Genomic DNA, 27,951 nt, shown 5'->3' on the forward strand with positions numbered 1-27,951 from the left:
TTTGTATAAGAGGAGACAAATAAATCAATGAAAGAGAAGACTAAAATTAGATTCAACCACATATATGGTCAATTTCTTTTCAACAAAGAACCCAAATAACTCAATGGATAAAAGAAAGTCTCCACAACAAATAGTCCTGGAGTAAGAGGATGTGTGCATAGAGATAATGAATTTTGACCCCTACCAAATGCCATTCACAAAAATTTGTTCCAATATTACAGACCCAAAGAGAAAAACTTCCAAAAGAAATCCTAAGATAATTTATTTGAAAGTCTGTGATAGTCAAATATTTCTTAGAGAAAATACAACAAAAGTAACCATAAAATTTTTAAATGATAAATTAATCTTCAAAATTTAATATTTCTTTTCATGAAAAGTCATCAGGAAGAAAATAAACAGGCATGCTACAAGCTGAGGGAACATATTTAAAATACATATATTTGACATTGATTTATATCTAGAAACTCCAAAGAATTTCAACAAGTCAATTAGGCAAACAACTTAATAAAAAATAAGAGTTTGAACAGACAATTAGTTAAAGCAAATGTATGAGTGTCCAATAAATACATGTAATACTGTTCAACATCATTAGTTATTAGGGAAGTATTACCACCAAAAGATAGCTCTTAACCCACATTAGACTGGGTAAAATTAATGTTAACATTTCATTGTAATCCTATCTGCCAGCCATCCCAAATATCTCTCCCCTGGGAAAACAGTTTTGTCATTTTAGGCATATGTGAACATATAAAACATAGAGTTGTTTTCTTTTTTAACATATAAATATTAGTATACACTATACCCTGTTACGTAACTTGATTTATTTGGAGATCTGTCCATATTAGTACATAAACAGATCACTCATGTTTGTAACTGAAAATAATGTTCCATGTAGAAGCTTCAGTTTAACACTATAAAAGTCATCGAATCATATGGTTCAAATCTTCAATACCAAGTAATTATTTTTATATTTCTCTGCTCAGGCATCATCTGATATGTATATGAACAATATGATAGGAAATTTAAGTTAAACCAAAGGTAACAGATAAAGTTACTACCGTTACTGTATTATCTAAATCAGCTGACACCCAAATATCATCTAATATCTTAAAAAATAATTCCAATATTCCATAGTTACTAAGTTTAAAACATGTATTAAATATTTTTCTAATTACATTTAGCAAACTCACAAGGAAAGTGTATAATTGACTATGAACTGCAGACACTTTAGATGAATGAACAATAAACAAAAACACTGTCATAAAAATTAAGCAACAGTGTACAGTTTTAAGCAGAATGTTTTGTAACTTTCAAAAAAGGGAAGAGATAGATGCTATTGTTTCTTCATTGAAGTAACTCAAAACTAAGCAGAAAATTTCATTATAAACTCTTTAGTTTGTTATATGACTTACTTTATCTCTCATTTACAATCTTTCAAAACCATGTTGTTAGTTTTTTTTCTTCCTCTTATCCTCATCTGATTGAAGTGAATAAACTTTTCTTCACTTTTAGAAAATCGTACTTCCTTTAGGCCAGATTCCCCTCAATGAAAAGTGATTTTATGGATGTCAGCAGAAGTGAAATAACTGTAAGAAATCAAACCTCCATCCAGGTATGTACAGGGCTCTTTGGTCAACACTGCCACATCTATGGCTCATATATTGTTTCTGTGAATGGAGACCCAAGTATGATGCCTGAAATTAAACAGTGCCAAAGTGGCCTAAAGGGGCTAACATATTTTAGAGTCACAAAGTGGGTATTTTTCTAGGCTGAAGGCCACTGTTTTCAGTTTTTATTTGTTATTTCTTAATCTAATATGTATTAATCTCTAAAAAGTAGGGCAAAAGCATGATAATATATATTTTTTCTTTTAAAAAGGTTAAGCCTTCTTCTCACTCCAGTTCTTTATATCACTTGCTCCTCTCTCCAGAAGCAGCCACTGCTACAAATGTCTTGGCTCTACTTCCTGAGTGGTTCTGTTATTAGTAAACAAATGGTAGTATGCTGTCTATAACAATTAATGCAATTAAGTATACAGCTGTAAAAATTTTAGAAATGTACTCACAGCTAATGTATAATTTAAAATTCCAAGAATCAAACCTTAATTTCAGAAGGTATGCTCTTACTTCTGAACTGTAGTAACTATACGCATACAGTACTTGCAAAAGTCTAAAGTACAACACAAGTGAGAGGCTCTAATGCATTGCTTTCAAGTTAGAATGAAGCCACATGGAGCTTCTGAGCTTAAAAAAAATGTCTGACCACTGGCTTTCCTCTACTCCCCATTTACTTCTTAGGGTAGAACTCAAGCCCTGGCTCATGGACTTCTCGGAGGGCCACAGGAAAAGGCGAAAGTTACTTAGGCACCATTATTCTGTATCCAGACTAATACCAGACCCAACACATGGCATGACCTAGAGCAGAGCTGCTATAAAAATGTATTTCTCCTTTAACCCCTCCATGTAAATCATCAGAAAGCTTCCTTCCACTGATTTAAACAAATTTGTCTTTGACCTCTAGAGTCAGAATTGGCCTCAACAACTCTTTCAGATGGTTGTAGTATTGACTGTTTGATGTATGTCAGCTACCATAAAATGCAATACTATTTCATGACAGATCTTCAAATAATGCCACATACGTCCAAAGTCATGGTAACAGTCTCTTTATTCCAAGTAAATCAGTAGCATGAAATACTGCAGATTAATGAAATAATGCACTTTGTTGTATCAAGCTTTGGCATCTAATGCAGCTGTGATTTGTGGTAGTGTTCAACCAGTTGCAACACCTGTCAGCATGCTTCCTCTAGAACTTCAAAAGGCTTCCGATAAATACCAAATGCTTGAAAGGGTTCTAATGTGCATAAGTAAGAACTTTTCAGGGTCTGTGATTTTTGGTATTTAACAACCAGATCAATATGATAGTTCATAAAACAATCAGTTGCTTAATGATCTATCTGCAAACATTCAAGTCTGACAATTTGAAATACCACAGAAGACCCAAGAAATTATATTTGTTCACTTTTCTGGAAGAAAAAACTTATTGAACACTCTTTAAATAAAACCTAAACTCTAAAACTAGAGAAAGGTTTCCAATCAAAAGATATTTAGATAATTTCTTTAAGCATTAAATGTTTTTCAAGGAGTTTTCAAGCAGTTTCCATCGATTGATATATATATGTATATATAAATTAAAATGTATAAACATTATATATCTTATATAATTAAATATTGTTCATTATATAACAAGAAATTATATTATACATATAAATTATTATAACTAGTATATATTAAATATATAAACAAAATATTCACAAATATATACATATATATAAATTTATATCTCTAAATTGAAATGAATTTCAACATCTTTATGTTTAATAAACTGTAATACAGGAAGATATTGTATTGAGTACAGTATTAAAACATTTTGGTACTTAACACTTCAAAAATTATTTTATTTAATTGAGACCAACTGGCCTCATTGCTTCTTATAAACGTTGCAATATATATTCAGTAAAAAGGGATAAAAATGAACACATGTTTCTCCTTAAAGAAGGCAAACAAAGGTTTTTCTTACACAATAAATCAGCTGCTAGTGGATTTCTAGGACATTGCTTTAGGCTATTTAGGTATAAAACTTAAGAAAAAAAATTACCTTTGTGTGGATCCAAAACTGGTAGAGGAGATTGAACTGAAGATGAACAGCATAGACTGAAGGTGGTATGAAGAGGGCCAGTGGAGAGTAGAATATCTGAAAGATTAAAACATTATAAATTTGCACATAGGACTTCTCAACATAACATACACTATCACTAATGATTCAATATTTTGAGTCTATCCTTCAGCAAATATGCCTTATTTTTAGCAAATATATCTTATTCTGTACATTTTATTGCCATGTTTGACCTTGCAACATTAATTTTTCCACATGGTGATAAAGTTATAGACATGTTGGGGCTAAGTCCACTGGACTTCTATTTCACATTTAATATTGTCTTGTTAACAAAGCATACAATGTACGTTATTTCCTTAATCTTGAAAAGGTTGGGTGTATTTCCTGGAAGTAAAGAGGTTTTTTAATATATACAAAAATACACACTTTCTTTAAGTAAAAGAAATGTAGGAGCATGTGCCTTTATACCTTGACAGCTCCTAGACACTGTATTATTATGGCATTCTGAGTAACGAAATGCAATTATAGTAAAAGACAGTAACTTCATATGAGAAGGGGAAAGAATACATTTTCCCTTTTAAATTTTACTTTATTATTTTGTGGTTGACAATATCTCCTGATTTTTTTTTCAAAGTTAGTAAAGAAGGAGCTATGATACTGTGCCATTGTGGAAACAAGTTTTGAAGGTCCCTATTTCCTAACAGACGGAAATGCCTCTGCCTTGGGAAAACAACTTATTCGTAGACCACTGGTTAGAATCAACGAGTAAGCAGAATCTGCTGTGTTCTCCCAATGACTTTGATCCCCAAGAGTGGTTTCATGTTGTAAGAAAACTTTTTATTAAATGAAAAACTAAACAACAAAATAGGAAGAAAAAGAATCAGACTTCGACTTTACATTTTGGGGTTTATAAAGTTATTATTTCCAAAAGATGAGATATTTTAAAAACATGCTTTCAGAATACTACAATTTTATTTCTGAATTATTTTAAAGCTTTTGTTCCCAATTAGGCCAAACATCATTTCAACAACGTTTAGTAATGAGGATATATTTGAAATCAGACATTTCCATAAATTCTTATAGTTTTTGTTTCGAACTTTAAGTCATGAAAAATCTTAGCTGTCATCACAACAGGATCAGTTTCATTATTTATAAATTCATTATTAAGCAATGGATTAGATTAGTGAACAACAAAAGAACACTGGGCTCTTACTCAAGACATTCCCTTTTAAGCCTTCATTCTACTACAGAATGGCTCTGCAATATTTACAAATTTCTTAAACTTATCTAGGCTCCAGTTTCCTCAAATGACTGGTGAAGGAGAAGACCATCTGAAATCTAGCCATCTTTTTAGTTCCAAAAAATCTCTAATATTGTGATTTGATTTGAGAATATATTAATATAGTTCTCTTACAACAGGTGAAAAAAATATTTGAAACACATATATGACCAATGATTTAAGTATTTTAAGTTAAGGAATATTTTGGAAACTTTGAGATGTAATTAAAAATATAGAACAAACTTATCTTGATGCTTAATAAATAGTTATCTCTGGAAAAAGAGTTCATACAAGATGACTATTTATAGTTCATTATAATTCCTTAAAGTGTGAAGAAATAGTCCTTTGAGATAACAACAGCTATTATGGAAAAGGGTGTTCTATCATCAGATAAACTGTGAAGAGTTGAGTAAGGCAAGTGAACTTTCTTTACCATAGAAATTCTCAGAGACTTTATCATGCTAGTACAAACCACAAGCCTGTTAGTCCATAGAACACTTTCTTAAGGAATTTCCCATAAGATTTCCTAAAAACGTATTTGATGAACCATGTTGTTGAACTGGAAGAATCAGTATTCTAATATGACCATATTACCCAAGGCAATATACAGATTCAATGCAATCTTTATCAAATTACAAATGGTATTTTTCACAAAACTGGAACAAATTTTTTTAATTTGCATGGAAGCACAAAAGACCCCAAATAGCCAAAACAAGCTTGAGAAAGAAGAACGGAGCTGGAGGAACCATGCTGCCTGACTTCAGACTATACTACAAAACAACAGTAATCAAAACGGTATGGTACTGGCACAAAACCAAACACATAGATTAATGGAACAGGTTAGAAAATCCAGAAATAAACGCACACACTTACAGTCAATTAATCTATGACAAAGAAGGCAAGAATATATAATGGAGAAAAGACAGTCTCTTCAATAACTGGTACTGGGAAAACTGGACAGCTACATGTAAAAGAATAAAATTAGAACATAGTCTAACACCATATACAAAAATAATCTTCAAATGGATTAATGACCCAAATGTAAGACTTGATACTATAAAATTCCTAGAGGAAAACATAGGCAGAACACTCTTTGACATAAATTGCAGCAATATTTTTTTGAATCCACCTCCTAGAGTAATGGAAACAAAAGCAAAAATAAACAATGGGACCTAATTAAACTTAAAAGCTTTTGCAGAGCAAAGGAAACCATAAACAAAAAGATAACATATGGAATGGAAGAAAATATTTGCAAATGATGCTACTGCCAAGGGCTTAATTTCAAAAATATACAAACAGTTCAATATCGAAAAAAAATCAAATCAAAAAATGGGCAGAAACAGACATTTCTCCAAAGAAGACATCCAGATGGCCAACAGGCACCTGAAAAGATGCTCAACATTGCTAATTATTAGAGAAATGCAAATCAAAACTACAATGAGGTACGGCCTCACACCGCTTAGAATGACCATCATAAAAAACTCTAAAAATAATCAGTGCTAGAGAGGGTGTGGAGAAAAGGGAACCCTCCTACTCTGTTGGTGGGAATGTAAAGTGGTGCAGCCACTGTGGAGAACAGTATGGAGGTTCCTTAAAAAGTAAAAATAGAGTTACCATATGATCCGGCAATCCCACTCCTGGGCATATAGCTGAAGAGAACTCTAATTTGAAAGATCCATACACCTCAATGTTCACAGCAGCACTATTTACAATAGCCAAGACATGGAAGCAACCTAAATGTCCATCGACAGATGAATGGATAAAGAAGAGTGGTATCTTGATACAATGCAATATTACTCAGCCATTAAAAAAGAATGAAATAATGCCATTGGCAGCAACATGGATGGACCTAGAGATTATCATACTAAGTAAAGTAAGTCAAACAGAGAAAGATAAATATCACTTATATGTGGAACAAAAAATGTGATACAAATGAATTTATTTACAAAACAGAAATCGACTCATAGGCATGGAAAACAAACATAATTACCAAAGGGAAAGGGGGAGGGGGTTTGGATAAATTGGGATATTGGGATTAACAGATACACACTACTATATATAAATTAGATAAACAACAAGGATCTACTTTAGCACAGGGAACTATATTCGATATCTTATAATAAGCTATAATGGGGAAGAATGTGGAAAAGTATCTATATATGTGGATATATTTATATATATATACTCATATGTATATATACACATATGTATATTTAACTGAATCACTTTGCTATACACCTGAAACATTATAAATCAACTATACTTCAATTTTTAAAAATTGATAAAACAATGTCTCAAATCTTACAAATCAGTAAATATAATGATGAACTTACAATTAGAAAAATGAACTCAACATCAATTACAAAAAATAACATTTCTAATAAGAAATAAAGATATATGTCAGGGAGTAAGTCACATGAATCATATTAAAATTAATTTCTTGTGATTAATATAATACTATAAAAAGAGTCTAATGATACAATTAAGGTTCCAATTTCTAAAATTGAAATCAGCTTAGTAAATGTCATCTAGTTCTGAGAATTCTTATCTTCTTCTCTACTTCCAAATCCTATACAGTTTTAAAAACTGGTTTAAATGCCACTTCCATCATAAAGCTTCAGATGGTACTAATTTGTCAGAAGAAATTTTTCCTTCCTCAAACTTAAACTCTTAGTACCTGGGCCAGAGGATATTATACTGTTTCCCGAATATATCCATTTCTGCCGTGCATTCAAACCCATGTTATTCTGACTCCAAGGCTCTTTTGCCTTAAATTACACTATCTACCTCAGGTTATTTTATTATCTTTTAATAGAGATCATATATAATAGGGTCATGAAGGAGAAAAACAACACAAACCTGTATGTGTGAAGAGAGAATAAAGATAGGTCTAGAGATGACCTTAGGCTAATGGGGAGGAGATGAGTGGGTTTTATTCTGTTCATCAAGCAAATGGGGCAGGCAGGGGTTGTATGAGGAAGCATCACGAAGGAAAAAGCAACATGGCCTTGAGGGGGAACCGTGAGTATTCTGGCACTGCAGAAGCCATTAGAGAATGGGCAAGAGATTGGGGGGAACCATGGAATTCATGGATAGATCTTAAGGAGTCTGTGAACCCCCTGGATAGGACTATAATAAAGTGTGAACTTGTATGTATGGGGGAAATGTGTGATTTTCTAAAGAAACAATCTATAGCTTTCATCAGGAAGGCTCTGGGGAATCTGTGGCTCACCACAGCCAAACAAAAACAAAAGATAATTTAGACATTGGTCAAACCAGAGAGGGAGCATTTTAATGCCATTCTAAGGAGATTGGATTTATCCTAGGCCAGGAGGGAGTAGTTAATGTGTGATTTTTAAGCTTTTAAGAAATATAAAAGTGGTATGAAATCCTATTTGTATAGCCCAGTGAAAAATCATGCACATTCACCACAGCAGCAGCCATGGGAATGGAGAGGCAGAATATATACAAGAGACCAATGGATTTGGTAACTATTTAAACATAGGAAATGAGAGAAACAGAGGAGAATTAGAAGACACCCAGATACCTGGCTTGTGTGAAGGGTGATGTTGTTCACCAAGATGATGAACAGGAGGAAGAGTAGATTTATAAAGTTCATCTTAGGGTAGGTATACTGTGTTGAAGCCCTTGAGGAATATTCCAAGAAAGCTGTTAAGGAAGCAAATATGTCCCGAAAATATCAACTGAACTAAAAAACGACACTGGATTTGCAGCTATGGATCAGTGGAGCAGTAGGCCTGGAATGCAAACCTCAGTAAGTTGAAGAATCATTCAAAGGAGGTGACGAAACAGAGGTAGGTTTGATTTACTTCTCTCTTTCTCCAAGAACAAGGAAGGAGAGAGCTGGAGGTACTTCTTGAATAGAACATATGGATGAGGGAGGAGATATTGTGTGTGTGTGTGTGTTTTAATGTGAGAGACATGAACATATTTATGGTATATTCAGAAGGAGCCAGTTGAGAGGAAGAGGGACAAATGCCAGGAGTCATTGACAGGACAAAGTCCAACAGAGGAACACAGTAGGACCAATGTCACCAATCTAAGGATTAGACCTACTGAAGAGAGGTGAACATTTTCTGCAAAACTAGAGGTAAAGTATATGCAGTAGGTCCTTGTTGGTTATCTATGAACCTAAATGGGAAAAGAACTTGAAAAAGAATAGATACATGTATATGTATAACTGAATCACTTTGCTGTATGCCTGAAACAAACACAACACTGTTAATCAACTATACTCCAATATAAAATTTTTTTTATTAAATTAAATTAAAAAATTTTTTTAAGTATATGTACTTGTGAATTCACAAATCTTAATGAAAATATCTGAACAGAAATAGAGAGAGGGAAAACCAGAAAAACGAATTTCTCTGTGAAGTTTTAAATTCATTTATTGGCTGACAAACAGGTGCAGCAGTGGAAAGATCTTGAGGAGACTGAGGAATTTTAGAAAGGCTTCTCCCAGGTAGGGGAGAGGCTCATGTTTATGGCTTGGTTAGCAGCACTGACAGCTCATTTGGGTTCGGAAGCCATTCGTGGAGGGGCACGAAACTCCCAGCTGGTGATGGAGGACACCCATGGTGCTCAGCAAGCTGGGTGTGGGAGTGAAGCAGGTGAGTGACCAGATTCAAGCAAGGCTTGGGGACTTAAGGGCAGACGTAGCAGAAGGAGGTAGCCTGTGTTTGCTAGCATCATGGGCATTAAGCATCTTAGGTTAGATGAAGTAGGAAGGAAAGCCACGAGGAATGACAAGTTGGGAGAAAAAGCAGGGGTTGACAGAGGAGAGCTGTTCATGAATAAGCTGTAAGCAAAATGGCTGAAGCTCAAGGGTATAATTACTTTGAAAGAAATATTTTTTAAAAAATCTTTTGAGCTCCAGATTCATGTCTACTTTATTTTAATAAAGTAGTTTAACCTGACTAATAGCTGCACTTCTATGATTCTTGTTTATTTCTGTAATACTTTACAGATATTTTCCTTGAGAATTGAGAAACTAAAGATTGAATAATTCCTTAAGTCTGTGATTAGCAATGACAGAGAGCCAATACCTCTGATTGCAGATAGAGTACTCATCTCCGTCCTTAAAATGCATCTACTTAAATTGTTATGTTTGGAGAAAGTGCTTGTGTTTCCACTTAGAAAGTCTTCTTTAAGAAATCTGGGCCCACCCTTCTGTTCCCACTTCTGTGCTTTTAGCCATTTCCCCTTTTCCCCATTCCGCCTTCTTATACATCCTGTATTCTAGCCATACTCATACTGTGATGGGTTGAATTATGTCCCCTGAAAAGGTAAGATTTGGACACAGAGACAGACATGAACCCAGGAGGAACTTCAGTGAAGAGGGAGGCAGCAATCGGAGTGATACATCTACAACACTAGGAACACCAAAAAATACCAGCAAACCACAAGAAGCTGTAGATCTGATGCTTCCTCACAGCCCTCAGAAGGAACCAATCCTGCCGATACCTTGATCTTAGATTTCTAGCCTCCAGAACTGTGAGACAATGCACTTCAGGTGTTCTAAGTCACAGTGTTTGGTACTTTGTTAGGGCAGTTCTAAGAAAATAATACACATACCATACATGTTACTTGCCATTCCCTACGTTTATAATATTTGTTTATAATTTTGTGTTTTCACAGACATTCTCCTTCTACATAATGTTCCACTTACAACCATATTCATGGCAAAATTTTTTTCTTCTTACAGATTGGGCTCAAGCCTCGTTTCTTCTGTGATGCTTCACTTGACCCTCCTTGGTTCTCAGAGCAGACATCTCTCTCTAAATCCTTAACAATTTGTATTACAATGGCTGTAGACTTGATTGAATCCCTCCAAGGAAAGCAATCACCTTAAGAACAAAAGCTCATGTCTTACTTCTCTTCATATCCCCAACCTCTGCCACCATGAAGACCTCTGTCAGTCAAAAGTGTATACAGAAAAAAACAGGAGTGGATGCGTTTCTCAAAACAAGAAAAATAACATGTAAAGGGAGTGTTTTAGCCACTTGAACATTTTTTTTAAATGCCAATAAGATAATGCTGTTTTATGTAGAGGTCTTCACTATGATACCCCTTATTTATCCTTCATTATAAGGACTACAAGTGACTATCAGATTTCTGTAAAGAAAAATATCAAAAATCAGGGGAAAATTTTATTTTTACCAAATTTAAAAATGGCTTGGTAAGCACCAGAATAGTTCCATTTTGCTGATCTGTGCTAGAATCAAGGATCTAAAACTGGTCAACACACAAACTGGCAAAGTGCTTCTTTTATTTAATGTATGGACATAAACTTTGTCTTACTAATGTCTTTGAATGGAGGTTGAGGGTGGTGAAGGGATGCCTTGGAGTTCTGAGGCAAGGTCCTGAGAGAAGTTTTGTGTTTTTTTACTTCATGGGAGGCTCAAGGCATGTTTTCCTTCTGTGACATAAGAGTTGTGAGAATTTTATCCCCACTGCATTTGACTGCATTACATCAAAGTTGTTAGTTTTTTGTGTCTTTATTTGTTCGCATTTATCTTTATATAACTCCAACTCCCATATATTGAAAAATAGTCTTTGCTTATGTAGTTTGGCAGAGAGTATGTCATAATAAAAAGTTCTGAGATTTCACTATAAGTTCTTCTGCGGTTTTATGTGTAATATAAAAACAATATTATACATGTAAATCATACTTCATATAGTTCAAAGAATTTAAAGAATTTACACACATTATTTAAGGTGATCTTCCAATAACAATATGAGAAGGCAGAGCAAATATTAATACCTAATTTCATGTTCAAAATCACTGAGATTCAAACATTACTTAATTGGTTCAGTGTGGCAAATCTAGCTAATAACTGATCTAAGGCTGGAACCCAGACTTCTTTCTTCCAAGTGAGTTGTTCTCTACTGTTTCCTCAATGAAATTAATATGTATTTTGAAATTATTATGCTCAAAAATAATATCATCATACATTTACATATTCCCTAACTTATAGATATAAAGGTTTTCACAAATTGGTATTTTAACTGTATGTCTTTCCTCTGCTACTGGTTAAAATTTACTTATTTTTAGATTGCTAATATGCTCTAAACATATTTTACTAATTCTTGTAATATTGATAATAACAACCTAAAAAACAAGTACCTCTGACAGATACTACAGAGCTAAAAAAAAAATTACATAACCCAGTCATTTAAACTGTTTATCATTTTTTACTGCTTTTAAAAGAAATACTCACCTACTGAAATGTAGATAGCGTACTATTTCCCATTCAACAGCTTCATATGTCATGCAAATATGTTAAAATATATTTTATTCCAAAAAATAATTAAGTTACGCTGTGCTCTAATTTTTTGAGGATCTGTTAGATCATAAACATTTAAATGAATGACAGATTTAAATTATGTCACACACTGGTCTTACCCTAGGTAACTTAGAAAAATAATTTCTTTGACAACTATTAAACTTTTTGCTTCATTCATTCATGTTATGTGCATTTATTAAGCACTGACTGCATGAGGCACTTTATACATGCTAAGTATGTAACAGTGAAAAAATAGAAGTAGGTTCATTTCCTTCAAAGTTTACATGCTGGTGTGAAAGACAACAATGCAAGTAAGTATTATAATAGAATATGCAAGGCTTTATGGGAGGACAGAAAGAAAAAAAAAAGTGACCTGGGGGAAGTTAGGAAGGTGGCTGTAAAAGAGAAATGAATTGAATCTTGAAGGATATAACAATCAGAGGTAAAGCATAAATAACTTTCTAGGCAGAGATAACTGTATGTTCAATAAAATGTCAAGGCATTGTGTCATGGTAGATTTAGAGAATTGAAAATTAATTGTTAAACTGGATGGGGTGACAATGGGGGAGGGTGGAAGATGAGATTGGAAACAGGCTGTGTCAGGTTTAGACCAGCTCTGCCTGTGATAAGGACTCTATGAGGTTCCTTTCTAACAGCAATAAAGGAGTTTAGCTTGTTCAGAGCTGACATTTTGGAAAATGAGTGTTGGATTGAGAGATTAAGAATGGAAACATAGCTACTTTAGAACAACAGCCAGTTTAACAATTGCATGGCTGAATCATTGTTCTTTATGATACTCTAGGGGGTTCCAGGAATCAATGTCTATTGCTAATGGCTAGATCTAAGTTGTTTTTTTCTAGAGTTGGTATATGATCTACAGTGGCTCTGAGTTTGAAAATGCAGGTATGGACATGTAGTTCTATCTTTTAATGAACTATTTATTTTATAATAGATTTATAATTGCAAAAGGGTTGCAAAGATAATATAGGAAGTTGCCACATTACCTCCCCTGCTCCCCCCAGACTCTCTATTGTTAACATATTACTAAGCTGCATTGAAACAACTAAGGAAGTGACAGTGGTACATTACTTTTCTTTTTTTTTTTTTTTTTTGCGGTACGCGGGCCTCTCACTGTTGTGGCCTCTCCCGTTGCGGAGCACAGGCTCCGGATGCGCACGCTCAGTGGCCATGGCTCACGGGCCCAGCCGCTCCGCGGCATGTGGGATCTTCCCGGACCAGGGCACGAACTCGTGTCCCCTGCATCGGCAGGTGGACTCTCAACCACTGCGCCACCAGGGAAGCCCAGTACATTATTTTTAACTAAACTCCACTAAACTCTACACCTTATTTAGATTTCATTAGTTCTGTTTTTCTTCCCCCCCTAATATTCTTTTCCTGCTTTAGGATCCATCTAGGATAAAACATTACATTTAGTTTTGTATCTTATAGTCTCCTCTGATCTGTGACAGTTTCTCAGACATTCTCTGTGTTTCATAACCTTTACACTTTCGAGTACTGGTTAGGTATTTTGTAGAATGTCACTCAATTTGGGTTTGACACATGTCTTTTCTTATGGTTAAACTGGGGTTATGGGTTTTGGTGACAAAGACCACAGGGGTGAAGGTCCATTCCCATGCATCTTGTCATAGGGTACATACCAACAGCATATTTTTATCACATCTTATCAAAGGGTACCTGCTACCAATACAACCTGATGATGTAAACTTTGACCCGCGATTTATTGTGTTTGCTAAGTTTCTCCACTCTAAAGTTAAACTTCCACTTCCACCCCACCCTTTGTCCCTTTCCATACTCTATTCTTTGTGAAGGAGTTACTAGAGTCCACATTCAAAGGGCAATGATAAAGGAGGTATTAACCTCCATTTCCTGGATGGGGGCAGTATCTACATATATAATTTGAAATTCTCTTGAAATTCTTTAGGGGATTTCGTTTCCCATTTATTTGTTCCTATTTATTTATGTATTTAATCATTTATCTATGTCAATGTGGACTGATTTCGAAGATATTTATTTTATATTTTGGATTATAACTTCACACTATGTTATATATTTTGTTGTTCAAATTGTTCCACATTTTGGCCATTGGGAGCTCTTTCAAATTGGCTCCTGTAACCCTTTGACTTATCCCATTCTTTTATTTTTTGAGCACTTCTATAACTATGTTTTGAATATAAAGCTGTAGCATTCAGATATTTTATTTATAAAGTTGGAAGAAAATGAGATGTTAACCTTTACCCTATTATATGTTACATAATATTCATGAGTCTAGACACATTTTATTATTTGCAAAGTGGAGAGACTATCATGTTTAAGGCATTATATTAATTAAGATGTATAATAAAAGACTGAAGTAGCAAGCAAAACCATATATTTAATTATTATAATTAATATTAATATATTTAATTATTGTAATTATTATAATTAATTATAATGAATAAGCCTCACTTAAAAGGTGCTACCAAAAGGGGCAATATAGGGCATTATATTAATTACTTAATATATATAATTAATATAGGCATTATATTAAGATTTATGATAAAAGACTGAAGTAGCAAGCAAAACCATATATTTAATTATTGCAATTATTATAATTAATTATTATAATTAATTATAATGAATAAGCCTCACTTAAAAAGGTGCTACCAAAAGGGGCAATATAGGGATAGGGGATTAAGAGGTATAAACTATAATTGTACAAAATAAGCAAGGATATACTGTACAATGCTGTTTTGCTGAAATCCTGCTTTCTGTTTCAAGGTTCGTTGGATTCACTGGCAAAATAACCACTCATCTCACACAACTGAGCAGACTTAATTAATTTTTTAATAGAAGATTATTTAACTTAATTTCAATATACAGGCATTAGAAGGGGATGAATAAAAGTATTAGAGAGACATAACAGAGTATATATCACCAGATTGGTCCGACACCTACATCCAGATTCAAATAGCAGCTGGGAAGTCCCAAGTAACAGAAAGCTGAAGTCCCAGTTGGGAAGGGTCCCGGGTGGTGCATCCACCCCACAGGTGAGACTTCAGTTTGCCACTCGAAGGAGCCCAGTTTTTAGCACCAGGCCGCATGCTGATAACAATCAACCTACATGCAAGTTTGCAGCTCTGGTTACTGTCATAAATGCCTTGGTCTTAACTCATAAGTCTTGGAATGTTCTTGATCCCCAGGGGCTGGCCAGACCCTCAAGGTGCAAGAAGTCCCAGGACTTACTCTCTATCTTATCTAGTGGTTTACAGTGTGTGCTGGCGCCACCCCTTTGGCCTGGGTGTAGCTCAGCAGTTTGGCATGCGGCCAGCTTTAGTGTCATTGTCAGGTCAGAGAGAGGCCTAGTGTGGCCTCTGAAGCCTGAACACGACTACTCTACTAGCTTCCCCAACAAATACAGGGAATATAGCCAATATTTTATAATAACTATAAATGAAGTATAACCTTTAAAAATTGTGAATCACTATTTTGTATACCTGTAACATATAATATTGTACATTGACTACACTTCAATAAAAAAAAAAATCAATAATTTGGGGAAAAACAGTTACTCCACTAATTGTAGCTCTTTGGGGATAAGTAATGTTAAATCACCTAAAACTGGATTTAAAAAATGCAAAAAGTATGGTTATAAATTCTCATCTTTAACTACTTTAAATGACAGGCCTGCCACCCTAATTTTCATAGTAATGTCAAAGAAAAGCACTCTGAGCTTAATTTTTCTTTTCATTTCACAAATCAATTTTCTCTCCAAAGACATGACCCATTTATTATTTGTTCTAAAATACATTGTTACCTTAGTAGCTACCAAATTATATGCCTTATATAGCTGTATCGATGAAAAGAACCTTACAAAAGATGCAAAGAAAATGAAGAGACCTGACAACTCTGATTTTAATGTCTAGAAAGACCTATCACAGACTGGCAACCATCACGGATCCTGAAACCATCCAAGTTATCTTCTGGCACACTTACAAATATTAACCAAGAATCCAGGCTGATTGACAATCTCTACCTTTCATGTCCCATACTGGAAATCCTCTCTCCCTCCCCATCTCCACCCCAAATTAACAGCTGTAATGCATTCCCAATGCTCATTTACTTATTCAGCATATTTTCTGTGTCTTTGGCAAAGTGATAAGAGGTTATAAAGGGAATTTAGTCTGGCAATAAATAGGCGTGAACCTGCATTTCACTTCAATTTTCACTAATCTGTATCTTTGGATGCATTGATATAATAGGGGAAAGGACACAAGCTAGACCAGGATAAAGATGGGAGTAAGATGTCTGGACTGTTCCAACCAACAATGTTCAATACTGGATGATGGGTGGGCTCCCCTGAGATTCATTTTGTAGCTTTAAAAATAGATGATTTAAATATCGTATCTCCCAGGTTTCTTCTATTTCTGAAATCTCTGATGCTCAGATAGAAAATTTTCCTTTGATCATTCCTCAGATAATTAACTCATTAATGACACTGATTTCCCTGGAGCAACTTCCAACATAGCTACATCCCTTGGAGACTTTCCCCCCCAAAATGTAACTACTGGTGGTTTGAGTTAACCTTATGGAAAGAGTAATATATAAATCATGAGAGAATAAATATTTTTGAGATTATTATTTTAATCAGTCATATAGGCAGCCTATTTTGTATAGGATAATAGCAATTTGTATTAATGCAGCTATTCCTTAAGAAGGGAGGGTGGACAGTATTCTCCTCCCCAGTCAGGAGTCTGTCCTTCCCTCCATTCACTGGACCAGTCTTGAGGTATATACAGCTGTGTAATAGGTAGTATGTTCCTCTACTTTCAACCTTCTAAAGTTCCAGCACAAGCTGGCTATAGAAGATGTGAGGGGGAAATTATCTATCTATCTTTCTTTCTTTTCCATGTATATTGCTTAGAGCTGTGTTATACATTGAATCATGTCACTCTAAAGTTCATGTGTTGAAATCCTATTCCCTAATACCTCAGAATGTGACCTTGTTTGGAAATAGGATCATTGCAGATGTGATTAGTTAAGATGTGGTCATAAGGGAGTAGGGTGGGCTCCTAATCCAACATGACTAGTGTCCTTATAAAAAAAGAGAAATTTGAACACAGACACAGGGATACCCCCATGTGAAGATCAGACTCCCATGGGGAGTGAAGATTGGAGAAGCTAGGAGAAAGGACTTGAACAGCTGCTCCCCTAGAGTCTTCAGAGGGACCATGACCCTGCCAGCACTGGTTTCAAACTTCTGGCCTCCAGAACTGTGAGACAATACAATTCTGTTGTTCTAAACCACCCAGGTTGTGGTACTTTGTTACAACAGGCCTAGGAAATTAATATAAGCTGTAACATAGGTGTATGGTGTGGGGAGCAGGGGGTGGATTTCCTTCAATATCCTTTGCAGCAAATGTATTAGTGCCACCACTGGCTTATCCATTTGTATGGCCTATGCTCCTGTTTGGGTCAGAACACATGCCAGTATATCTTTCTATTGATTATGAAGAATCTGATTTCAAATATGGGACTTTGTCACTTACTGGTTGTGTAATTAACCTCAGTGACCTACAGGTACCTGATAATGGTAACACTTGATCTAGCATAGCACGGGGGGCAGGGATCAAAAGATATGACATAAGTGAAAAACAATACAGAGGTACATAGAAGAGAATTTAGTGTAGAGGTTAAGATCTTTGCAGCCAGGTTGAATGAGTTCAAACTCTACTCCTCCCTTTACTAGTTTTGTGACTAAACTATGGACTCAGTTATCATTTTGAAATGAGAGTTATACTAGTACCTATGCCTTGAAGTTGTCATGAAAAACAAATGAATTAATACATAAAGAGGTCTTAGATGATTGTCCGGCACATAGAAAATATTCAATAATCATATCTAATAGAAGTATTATACATGCAAACTATTAAGAACCATACAGATGAACATTTGTATTATTATCATTGTAATTTATCATTAGTAAACAGCTATTGATGAATGCACTTATACATTGATAACTCTGACTTTCTAGCTCAAGGTGCATTTTAGCAGCAGTACTTTAGACAGCTCGGAAGAGCTAAAGAGGGACAATCACAGATGAGGTCTGATACCAAGTGGATCAGGTTTGCCCAGAGAATGAGAAGAATCTTAGAACTAGAGGCAATTTCTGGTATTCATTAGCCTTGTCATTTCCTTATGTTAAAATACTTTAGAGCCAAACCTTCTGTTGAGCATTGTACTAACTATGCTAATACATAGATAAAAAGCAAAGAATTTAATTAGATTTTACTCAAGCATGCAGAAATGGGAACTGATTTTTTAAAAACTGTTTTTAAAAGTTTGTAATGAAATCTTTGCATATATTTGAATTGAGATACATTGTCTATATGTCACACTCCTTAGTTGACAGTAAATAAAGAACAGCCAGCCACTTTCTCACCGTGAGTTTTGGGGCCTCAAGTAAAAGACTACCATTGGAAAAAACCACTTCCTTCATGTGTGTCTGGCTTCACAGAGGAGAAGGAAACACTTTAGTGTCTGGCCTTACAGAGGAGAAAGAAGCATTTTTTGTAAAACAGCTTCTATTCATTTACTTGGAGGAAACAGAAACAGTTGCGACTAAATGAAATTATATTATCACCTTTATTCAATTTCATAAACTTACCCAGGAAGTGTACAGTTGGAAGACAGATTGTCTCAGCGCTGTGGATAAGTTATAGTCTTCTGAACTGTGGTGTGTTTGGTGTGCAGCCCACATAATATTAACCTCTGCAAAACACACAATTTGAAATGAGCCATGACAATAAGAACAAAGCAATTTTCATTTTCAGTTATGTATGCTGCTCTGTTGAGTGAGGAAGAAAAATCTCGAACATCTCTGAAAAACCTAGCCAATATAATTATAATTAAAATGAGCTGCCTCAAATCATTTTTGGAAGCAGAGATGGTATAAATTACAAAGAAATAAAAAATTGAAACATAGCCAATAAATATGTATAGTGTATATGATATAATTAAATGCCTTCAGAAAACTGAAATGACTTCCAAACTTTACACTTTCCTAACATATTACAATGTGACAAATCATAAAAGCCAACTGGTAATGTTGTAACAAATACAGTCAATGCCTTGTGATAATTTTTCAGCATGTGATAACATATTTCTAATTAAAGAAGAGTACTCTGATGGGAGAAATTGGTGTATAAATTTTGGAATGAAATATTTCATAATATTCTTCCCTAATGGCGTTTTAAGAAATTTCAAAATCTGTCTATTGGAATAAGAGGCAAAGCAGAATAACATCTGGCCCTAAGATTTAAGGTTTCAGTTTTATTTACAGATATATATTAATAACTAATAGTTACATATAGTTCTTCCCATACCTCACCAAAACAGTATACCATTTCTAAAATTGTCCCACATAATTGCTGTTTGTCCTCAAAATAAAAAAGAAAATGCAAATTGTTAATTTTCACCGAACATTATGTAAATTGCCCTCGCACTGTCTTGAGATTCATATATACCTAAAGGAGAGTTTCTTGCCTTTTCTACAGCAAATGTGCCACTATAATAACCACCTAAGTATATGGAATTTAAGAAAACAAGCCCACATTTTTCATTCTGCCCTCATTTTTCAATTCCTACCAGAATTACAGATCAAAATGCCATATATTCTGTTTTAGTAAAAGAAAGTATGCTCTTAGCGAAACTAACTTATATTTTGTCCTTTGCTACAAATACACGAGATAGAATTAACCATATGATGTGATAATTGTATCCCTGCCAGTATAGATTAGAAATTTAAAATTTTTTAGGCTTGGATGCATGGGAACTGAACAGTGAACCTAAAAGTGGAAATACTGAGTTATTGGTCTCTGCAGCTGCCATATATTCATAGTTAAAATACATGGCACATGGCAGAACAATTTGTTAGAAATTTTTAAAATGAAAAGCATGGATAAATGGAGATATAGACATAGATACAGTCATTCTGGGTGGACTTCTTCTTGTCCATTCATTTAGGAAATGAAAGGTCTATGGACAATCTATGTAGGGAGTTACCAAATAAAGTGTGCAAAAGAGTTTTGGTAAACAAATGAGATATAAGAAAGACTTAGTTCTGTGAGAATGAGATTATGCAACAGGATTATGAATACATAGCTCTATCAGAAGTCATTTCTATTAAAGTCATATATTTTCAAGTGGGGCAAGTATTTTCACAAACCATCAGTTTATATCTAACTTAGATCCTGACTGGTTTCACATTTTAATCATTCTAATCGTTCCTAGTAATGACCCTGTATTTCTACCCGAGTAATGAAGGAAATTGTTCTTACACAAATGAGAACTACTTCACCGTAATGATCTCTAACTTCCCAAGCATAATCTCTGAAATAACCTAGAACCTAAATCTCTGGTTTACTGACTAGCCTATATAGCTATAAAAATAAGAGAGATACAAAGAATCCCATGGCACTTTAAATCTTCAGATGTTGTGTGGAATATTATTAAGAGGTAATAAATTTGATGAATCTCCTAAATCTTTTAAAACTTTTTACAGATTGAACATCTGAAGTAACCATTTTCTCTTTAGAACATACACATTATTGAACATTTCAGAATCTGTCACATAAAAACTTCATTACAAATAAAAACACTACTTTGTTGGGCCTTTCAGGATTTTTATTTAAAAAAATTCATCATAATGTGTCCATGTTATGAGTTCACAAGTGGATGAGCTAATCAGATGGGGTTTAATTAGAGGGTAACAATATGCATTGGAACTACCTCCTTATAATCTCCACAGAAGCTAAATGGTGGAACAAAGAATCCATGAGGGTGGAGGTTAAAGACCTGTCTCTATAGTTGTTTTAAAAGCATTTACTTCCTATCACAAACTGTGTGTAACACAAGCCTTCATTCAATGAAGTACAGCTGTATAAACAGGGTGCAGTAACTGGATCCCACTGCCTTACCTCTGTCACTTTTCAGAATTGGGAAAAACAAGAAGAAATACAGAGGTTTTTTTCACAGACTATATTCAGTTTACTTGAAGTAAATTATTTTCAAAGGTGGTTATAAAAATACATTTTATAGAAAATTGTCCCCACAGTTTTTTAGTAAATAAAGTGAGAAAAAGTTAATAGTACATTTATATATATGTTCATCTTCCCTAATACTTGAATTGATGAGTTGTCTGTTCTAAGGAAGAAAACCAAATGTTAAAGAGAAAAAATTGATATTATCACAATAAGCTTCTTTCTGTGAAAAAAATTAATAAAATTATAAGTTGTCAACAATAATAATTTTCTTTTTCTATAAGAAAAAGTTATTGATTTTCTAAGCATATGATATGTTATTATGGCTTTTTAATTATATTAGAAATAATAATGCTACTTTCCAGTGCCAAAATATAGATTTCTTTAAATATATTTTATTAATACATTGACCAATCATTCAATTTGTTTGGCCAAAATTTAATGTAATATGTGTGTTTGTATGTATGTTATATTCTTGAGTTTGTTACCTTCTTTCTATTTTTTGTAAATTAAGGTACAACTTACATACAGTGAAATCCATCCCTTTTGATATTTAGTTCTATGAGTTTTTACCAAACAAACACCACTGTGTAATCACTGTCACAATCAAGATAAGATATGGAACAGTGTTGATCACCCCTAAAAGTTCCCTGTTCCACTTTGTGTATGGCAGGCTGACTCTACCATGGCTCCCAGATTCAGATGATGAGATTCTGGACTTTGAACTGATAATGTAATGGGATGAAATGTTTAGGACCTTGGGAGAGGTGAGTGTGTTTTGAATGTGAGAGAAATAAGAATCCATGGGATCCAGAGGATTCCTATAGGACGCAGCCTCTAAGATGGCACCCAGTGATTCTTGCCTACTGGTGTTCAACCCCCTGTATAAACCCACCCCTTGGGTGTGGGCTGGATTTTATGACTCTCTTCTAGTAAATGTAATTTTGGCAAAGGTTATGGGATGTCACTTCTGATATTAGGTTATAAAAAGACTGTGGCTTATGTCTTAGGTGCTTTCTCTTGTACTCTCATATACTCTGTCTGAGAAAAGTCACCTGCTGTGTTGTGAACTGCCCTTTGGAGAAGCACATATGACAGGGGGCTAGGAGAGGCCTCAGGTTAACCAGTTAGCAAGGAACTAAGCTCCTCAACCCAAACTCCGCAAGAAACTGAATCCCAACAACAACCATGTAAGTGAGTTTGGAAGCCAATCCACCCCCACTTGAGTCTTCAGATAACACTACAGCCAGCAGACAGCTTAACTGCTTAACTACAGCCTCATGAAAGACCTTGAGCCAGAAGCACTGATCCAAGCTGTGCACTGATTTCTGACCTACAGAAGCCGTGAGAGAAGCCACGGATGTGTTACGAAGCAGTAGAAAATTAATTCTGTGGTCAATTCTCCTTGACCTCATTCTCAGTCCCTAGTATCCACTGATTTGGTTTCTTTCACTTGCATAATGCATCACAGATTCCTCCATTTTGCTGTGTTTTTCAGTAGTTTGTTCCCTTTTTTGCTGAGCAGTATTGCATTTGTATGGATGTACCACAGTTTTTGTTTTGTTTTGTTTTGTTTTGATCCACTTAGTAGTTGAACATTTCAAGTGTTTCCAGTATTTGGCAATTACAAATAAAGCAACTATAAATTTTCTAGTATAGTTTTCATGTGAACATAAGTTTCATTTCACTTTGGCACATACTCAGGAGTGAGATTACTGAACTGTATGGGATGTTTACATTAGGCTGTCAAAAACTGTCAAAACGTTTTCCAAACTGACCGTGCCGTTTTGTATTACCACCAGCAGTATATGAGAGTTAAATCTGCTACACATCTCTGACAGCACTTGACATTATTAATTTTATTTTTATTTATTTATATGATAACATTCTAATAGGTGTGTATTATTATCACATTGAAATTTTAATTTGCTTCTCTGCAATAGCGAATGACAATGATTACCTCTTCATGTGCTTACTTGTCATTTATATATCTTCTTTGTCTATTCAAAATTAGTGCCCACGATTTAATTGGGTTGTTTTCTTATTACTGAGTTTTGAGATACCTTTATATATTCTGCACACAAATATTTCCTCCCAGTCTGCGGTTTGACTTTTCTGTTTTTTTACAGTACCTAATTAAAACCACTGGGTTTTAATTTTGATGAAATCCAATTTCTATACTCGAGAGTTATATTAAAAGATATTTTTAGTGTGTATAAGAACAGAGGTTACTTCCAAGAAACTTTTCAGAATTAGGAAAATTTGTAAGCAGAGTAAACTTGTAGTTTAGAAGCTAACAGATTCTATATGTACTATACATCTAAAGTATATCTAAATGTCTCTTTTGTCATTTCTTGTCACCTATGAAATGGAGAGAAATAATTCTTTAGGTTAATCTGAGACACACAAACAAGGTCTACAAGGAATTTTTACAGCTATATGATAGCTATTTAATCTTCAGTAGTGGACAGGAAGTCTTGGGGCATCCTGGGGGTGATGATGTTGCCTTCACTCATAATTTGGAAAACCTTCGAGTTATGAAGGAAAAAATGTTCAGGCATAGTTGCAAAATGTTGGTGTTTGCACCAAGAAAGGCATGTTAGTAACACTTGATGGAACATTTAACATATTGTGTGGTAACTATGGAACATGAGAACTTCAAGGAGTTTATGAGGTTACTTAGTTCAAATTCTTTATTTTATAAGTAATAAAAATGAAATTAAAAGGGAGAGGGAAAAAAGTTTCATTAAAGGAGAGAAAGCTTTTTAAAATTTTGTCTCTCTCTCTCTCTCAACAGTGATTTATTTGATGCATTCATTCCCCTCTTGGAGTTTTATTTCTCCTTCAGAAATGGAGGTGACTGGGACCAACTATTCTGTGAGCCCCAGATGACATGTATTTGGTAATTTCCAATACGTAAAGGACATTAAGGAGCTCAACACACATTATTAAATGATGGTGCTAAATCTCTTGAATTGGAGCTACTGCTTACTGCCTTTTGCAGGAAATCTAACACTACAAAACACTGAACTAGTCTATTTTTGAATGAAAACAATTGTCACTCTGAATTTGAAAATATCAGTACCAGGTATAAGTGTATCCTTTAAAAATCTGTTCCATCTCTTTCCAACAGATAAGCATGACTGATAAATGATTTCAAAAAAGTAACTGAACTAAGCAATAAAAATATTAGTAACAGACTCGAACTGTCAAAGTCAAGTCTAAATGGAAAATTTAATAGCTGGTGAAATAACAAAGAATATACCCTCATTGAATGCATTGATGATGACATCATCAATTGTGTCATCACTATTTCATTCACTTCCTATAGCAACAAATCAAAGTGATGATAAAATTGATGATATTGCTAATTCATTCAGTGAATAGAGATTGATAGTCTTTATTGAGTATTTTTTTCTAATCTATCCTTTGTCCACTTAATACCAAAACATAAATGACTAAATATATCTAAAAATATCAAATCAATGAGAATAAAATTGATAAACTGGCTGGACCTCCATATTTTTGTTCAACACATTTTGCATATATCCAGATGTTCAGCATGATAGAAACCAGTCATCTGAAGGACTGACCAAATTTTCACTTTTTATCTATACATTTGGCAACATGTAGATATTAAATCATCTCTCTAGAGGAGGTAACAAATGATGGCTCTAAAATTGTCACAAACACTAAACTGTCTCTCTAATCTTTCTAGCAATCACAACTTTAATATTTTTTTTTAATTTATGTTCACATGGAAGTCTTTAAAAACTAGCATGCAGAATTTTAAAAGACTAGTTCTCCATTCATATGTTTAAATTCTTTCAAAATTTAAACAAAAAATAAAAGAAGACACAGCTTTTTAGTATGAAGCAAAATAAATCCTTAAGAATGTATATCATCTTTTCAATCAAAACTTCCATTTCTATACAATGCAAAAGCAAGAAAAAATATGATGCTTCTTATTGTTATTTGGATGAAATGTTAAAATTAATTGAAGATATAAAAGAATGTTATTTCCACCTACCATATCCACTATTATTAAAAATGAAAAACGTGATTTTAAAATTTCAGAATTTTGACACGTCCATAGTTAGTTCAATTGTATTCTATTTTAAATCCATTTAGGAAAGTCTAAAAATTAAGATTATATTTGAAAAGATTTCATTTAAATTGTGTATTTTTTTAAAAATAAGGATTTATTTAGCACATTTATTGAATCCCTACTATGTATATCTTTGTGGATATTCTGATAGATAAAAGCATGCAATCAATCAAACAAACAAACAAAAAACATCCCTCAAAGAACCTACAACTAAATAGAAGCAAAAGAAAGATATAGAAAGAACTCGCTGATACAGGAAACTTTTACATCCCTTAAAATAAAAATAATTCTGTGTAAATTATACATGTCCTGCATCACTTTGTAGTCATTGTTTCATAACAACTTATGAAAGATTATTATAACCAAGGCTTCCATGAAATATAAGAAGACATTAGCTTCACTCTGTCTGACAGATTAAGTGACCCCTTCCCTACCTGTCTTTCTATATGTCTATTCTCCACATTTTCTAGAAATGAGATTTTACAATATCTCATACAATTTAAATTTGGATCATTGCCTACTTACCTAATGGTTAGAAATGCTATGAGTTCCTCCTTGACTTTACTCAAAGATGAGACTGATTAATGATAATAATAATAATAATAATAATAATAGCAATGATTGTAAACACACAAAAGTGCTTATCATGTTCTAGGGGATATTTAAAACACATTATATGTATTAATTCATGTATTATCTAGAACTATACTAGAGGTAGATGTTTGTATAGTTTCCATTTTATAAATGAGGAAAGGGATATATGAGATTTAATAACTTGCATAAGTAATGATTATTTTTCTTATTACATATTAATAATTTTATCATTGGCAGAAACCATATTTTCTAGCCCCACTGCCCCTCAGTGGGTTTATGTGTCTGATTCTCAATGATGCAGTGTGAGTATAAATAATGGGTGTCACCCCGGGAAGGGGTAGAGAACTGGTGTGATCCTTTGCACTCTCTCTGTTCCCCTCCAACTACCAGACAGGATATTCAGTGGAGGACGCTGAGGCCTTAGGGTATGCAAAGAAACCAGACAGAAGGATCTTGGCTATCTGGCTACCAGGGTAGAATAGAAAGCTCCCACTGACCGTTATTTAACCAGGATGTGAATGAGAAATAAATCTATTGTGCTGTCACTGGGATTTGTTATCGCTCAATGAACTTATTCCCCACTAGTAATTTTTGCCCTTAATACATATGAATATGATGCAAAACCCCCCAATATCAGTGACCTTATTACAGATCTATGTACTCTATCACTCAGTGTTTCCTATGGACTGACTTCTATGAGGAAATCACTTCACAGCATACTGGGTACCTGTGTTTCTAAAAGCAACCTCCAACTAGCATAGCTCAAAGTAACGTATTTTCTTATCATTAGCCTTCCAAAATGAGTGCTTCAAAGAGATGGCAATAGGGAATCCAGAACATATCCTGCAGATGTTTCCTCTCTCTCTTTCTTCTACTACCTTGAGTCTCCCCTCACTTCATTCTAATGAAAGGCTTGCCTTGCCTTGGGGCAGGCGTGTGTAACAGGGCTGGGAATGTCAAGGAAAGAGAAACGTGGCATATCTTGTTAGTAGCATCTGATACCCCAGTCTCATTTCCATGCTCCTCCAAGAGTCCCCATTGTCTTCTCAACACTATTCCTGCCCTTATACTCCTCTCCTTTCATCACCACCCTGCTCTGGAAAGCCCAAGCCTGACTATTCACTTTCCTCACAATGCAGATGAATCTAAATTTTGCTCATCAAAGACCCACCATTTTATTAGTTATGTATGAACTTATTTCTACCTTTACTACCTAAATATATATAGAATAGGAAAACTTTCCTTGTTGCCTTGCCAGATCAAGGAGTAAGAACTTTTAGAAAACTTTAGCAGAACTGAGCTTTCCTTGGCAGAGAAGGAGAGAAGCTATAGGACCACACTCTCTTCCACAGGGAGTTAGATTACAATGCCAGGAATAAAGGCTCCTATGATAGGCAAGAGGTATTAGGTATAGGAAGGGAAGCAGACAGGCCTTGAGGAGTGAGTGAAAGAAAGGAACTCATACTGGGCACTAGGATGAGTCCTGCAAAGTCTCTCACTTCCAATCTCTCGCTACACTTCACCATCTTCAACAAACCTTCCAGGTTAGAGCCCTTGTCCCAGACCAGAAAACACAAAACCAACCATATCTTGAAATTAAAGGTGTACTTCCTTCAGCCTAGGCCAGGCAGGTGGAACAGAAAGTGAGAGGGGGTTCCTCATCCCACTGCAAAGAAAGAGATGCTCTTGGCTTCCCAAGTTGAAAGGCTAAAAGCAGTTCCCACCTGAAATATTACTGAACATGGTAATTACGTCCTATAGAACAGTTTTCTTTCAGTTTTATGATGAACTATATGTCTTTATATAGGCAGATCTGAGAACCTAAGTTCAAAAGGGTGCATTTCTTTTTGAAAATGTGCACCTCGTTCCTAAGAGCCAGTTTACAACCAAGATTTCTAAATATTGCTCACCCATATGAGGAAATTGCTCATATACCTATTTTGAGAATTGAAA

The 27,951-nt window shown here is 34.4% G+C and overlaps 1 protein-coding gene across 1 annotated transcript in view; it reads right to left on the reverse strand.

Annotated features, from left to right (window-relative positions):
• The window catches only part of AGMO (alkylglycerol monooxygenase), a 182,146-nt gene that overhangs the window by 57,157 nt on the left and 97,038 nt on the right, over positions 1–27,951 (reverse strand). The window contains exons 4-5 of the mRNA XM_022587407.2: positions 18,923–19,026; positions 3,655–3,750 (exon numbers count right to left, since the gene is read on the reverse strand). Coding sequence (XP_022443115.2) covers positions 3,655–3,750; positions 18,923–19,026 — 200 coding nt within the window. The remainder of the gene's footprint in view (positions 1–3,654; positions 3,751–18,922; positions 19,027–27,951) is intronic.

This window comes from Delphinapterus leucas, chromosome 9, assembly GCF_059928025.1.
Source record: "Delphinapterus leucas isolate spDelLeu-1000000601 "Yukka" chromosome 9, BTC_Dleu_Yukka2, whole genome shotgun sequence".
Taxonomy (NCBI): domain Eukaryota; kingdom Metazoa; phylum Chordata; class Mammalia; order Artiodactyla; family Monodontidae; genus Delphinapterus; species Delphinapterus leucas.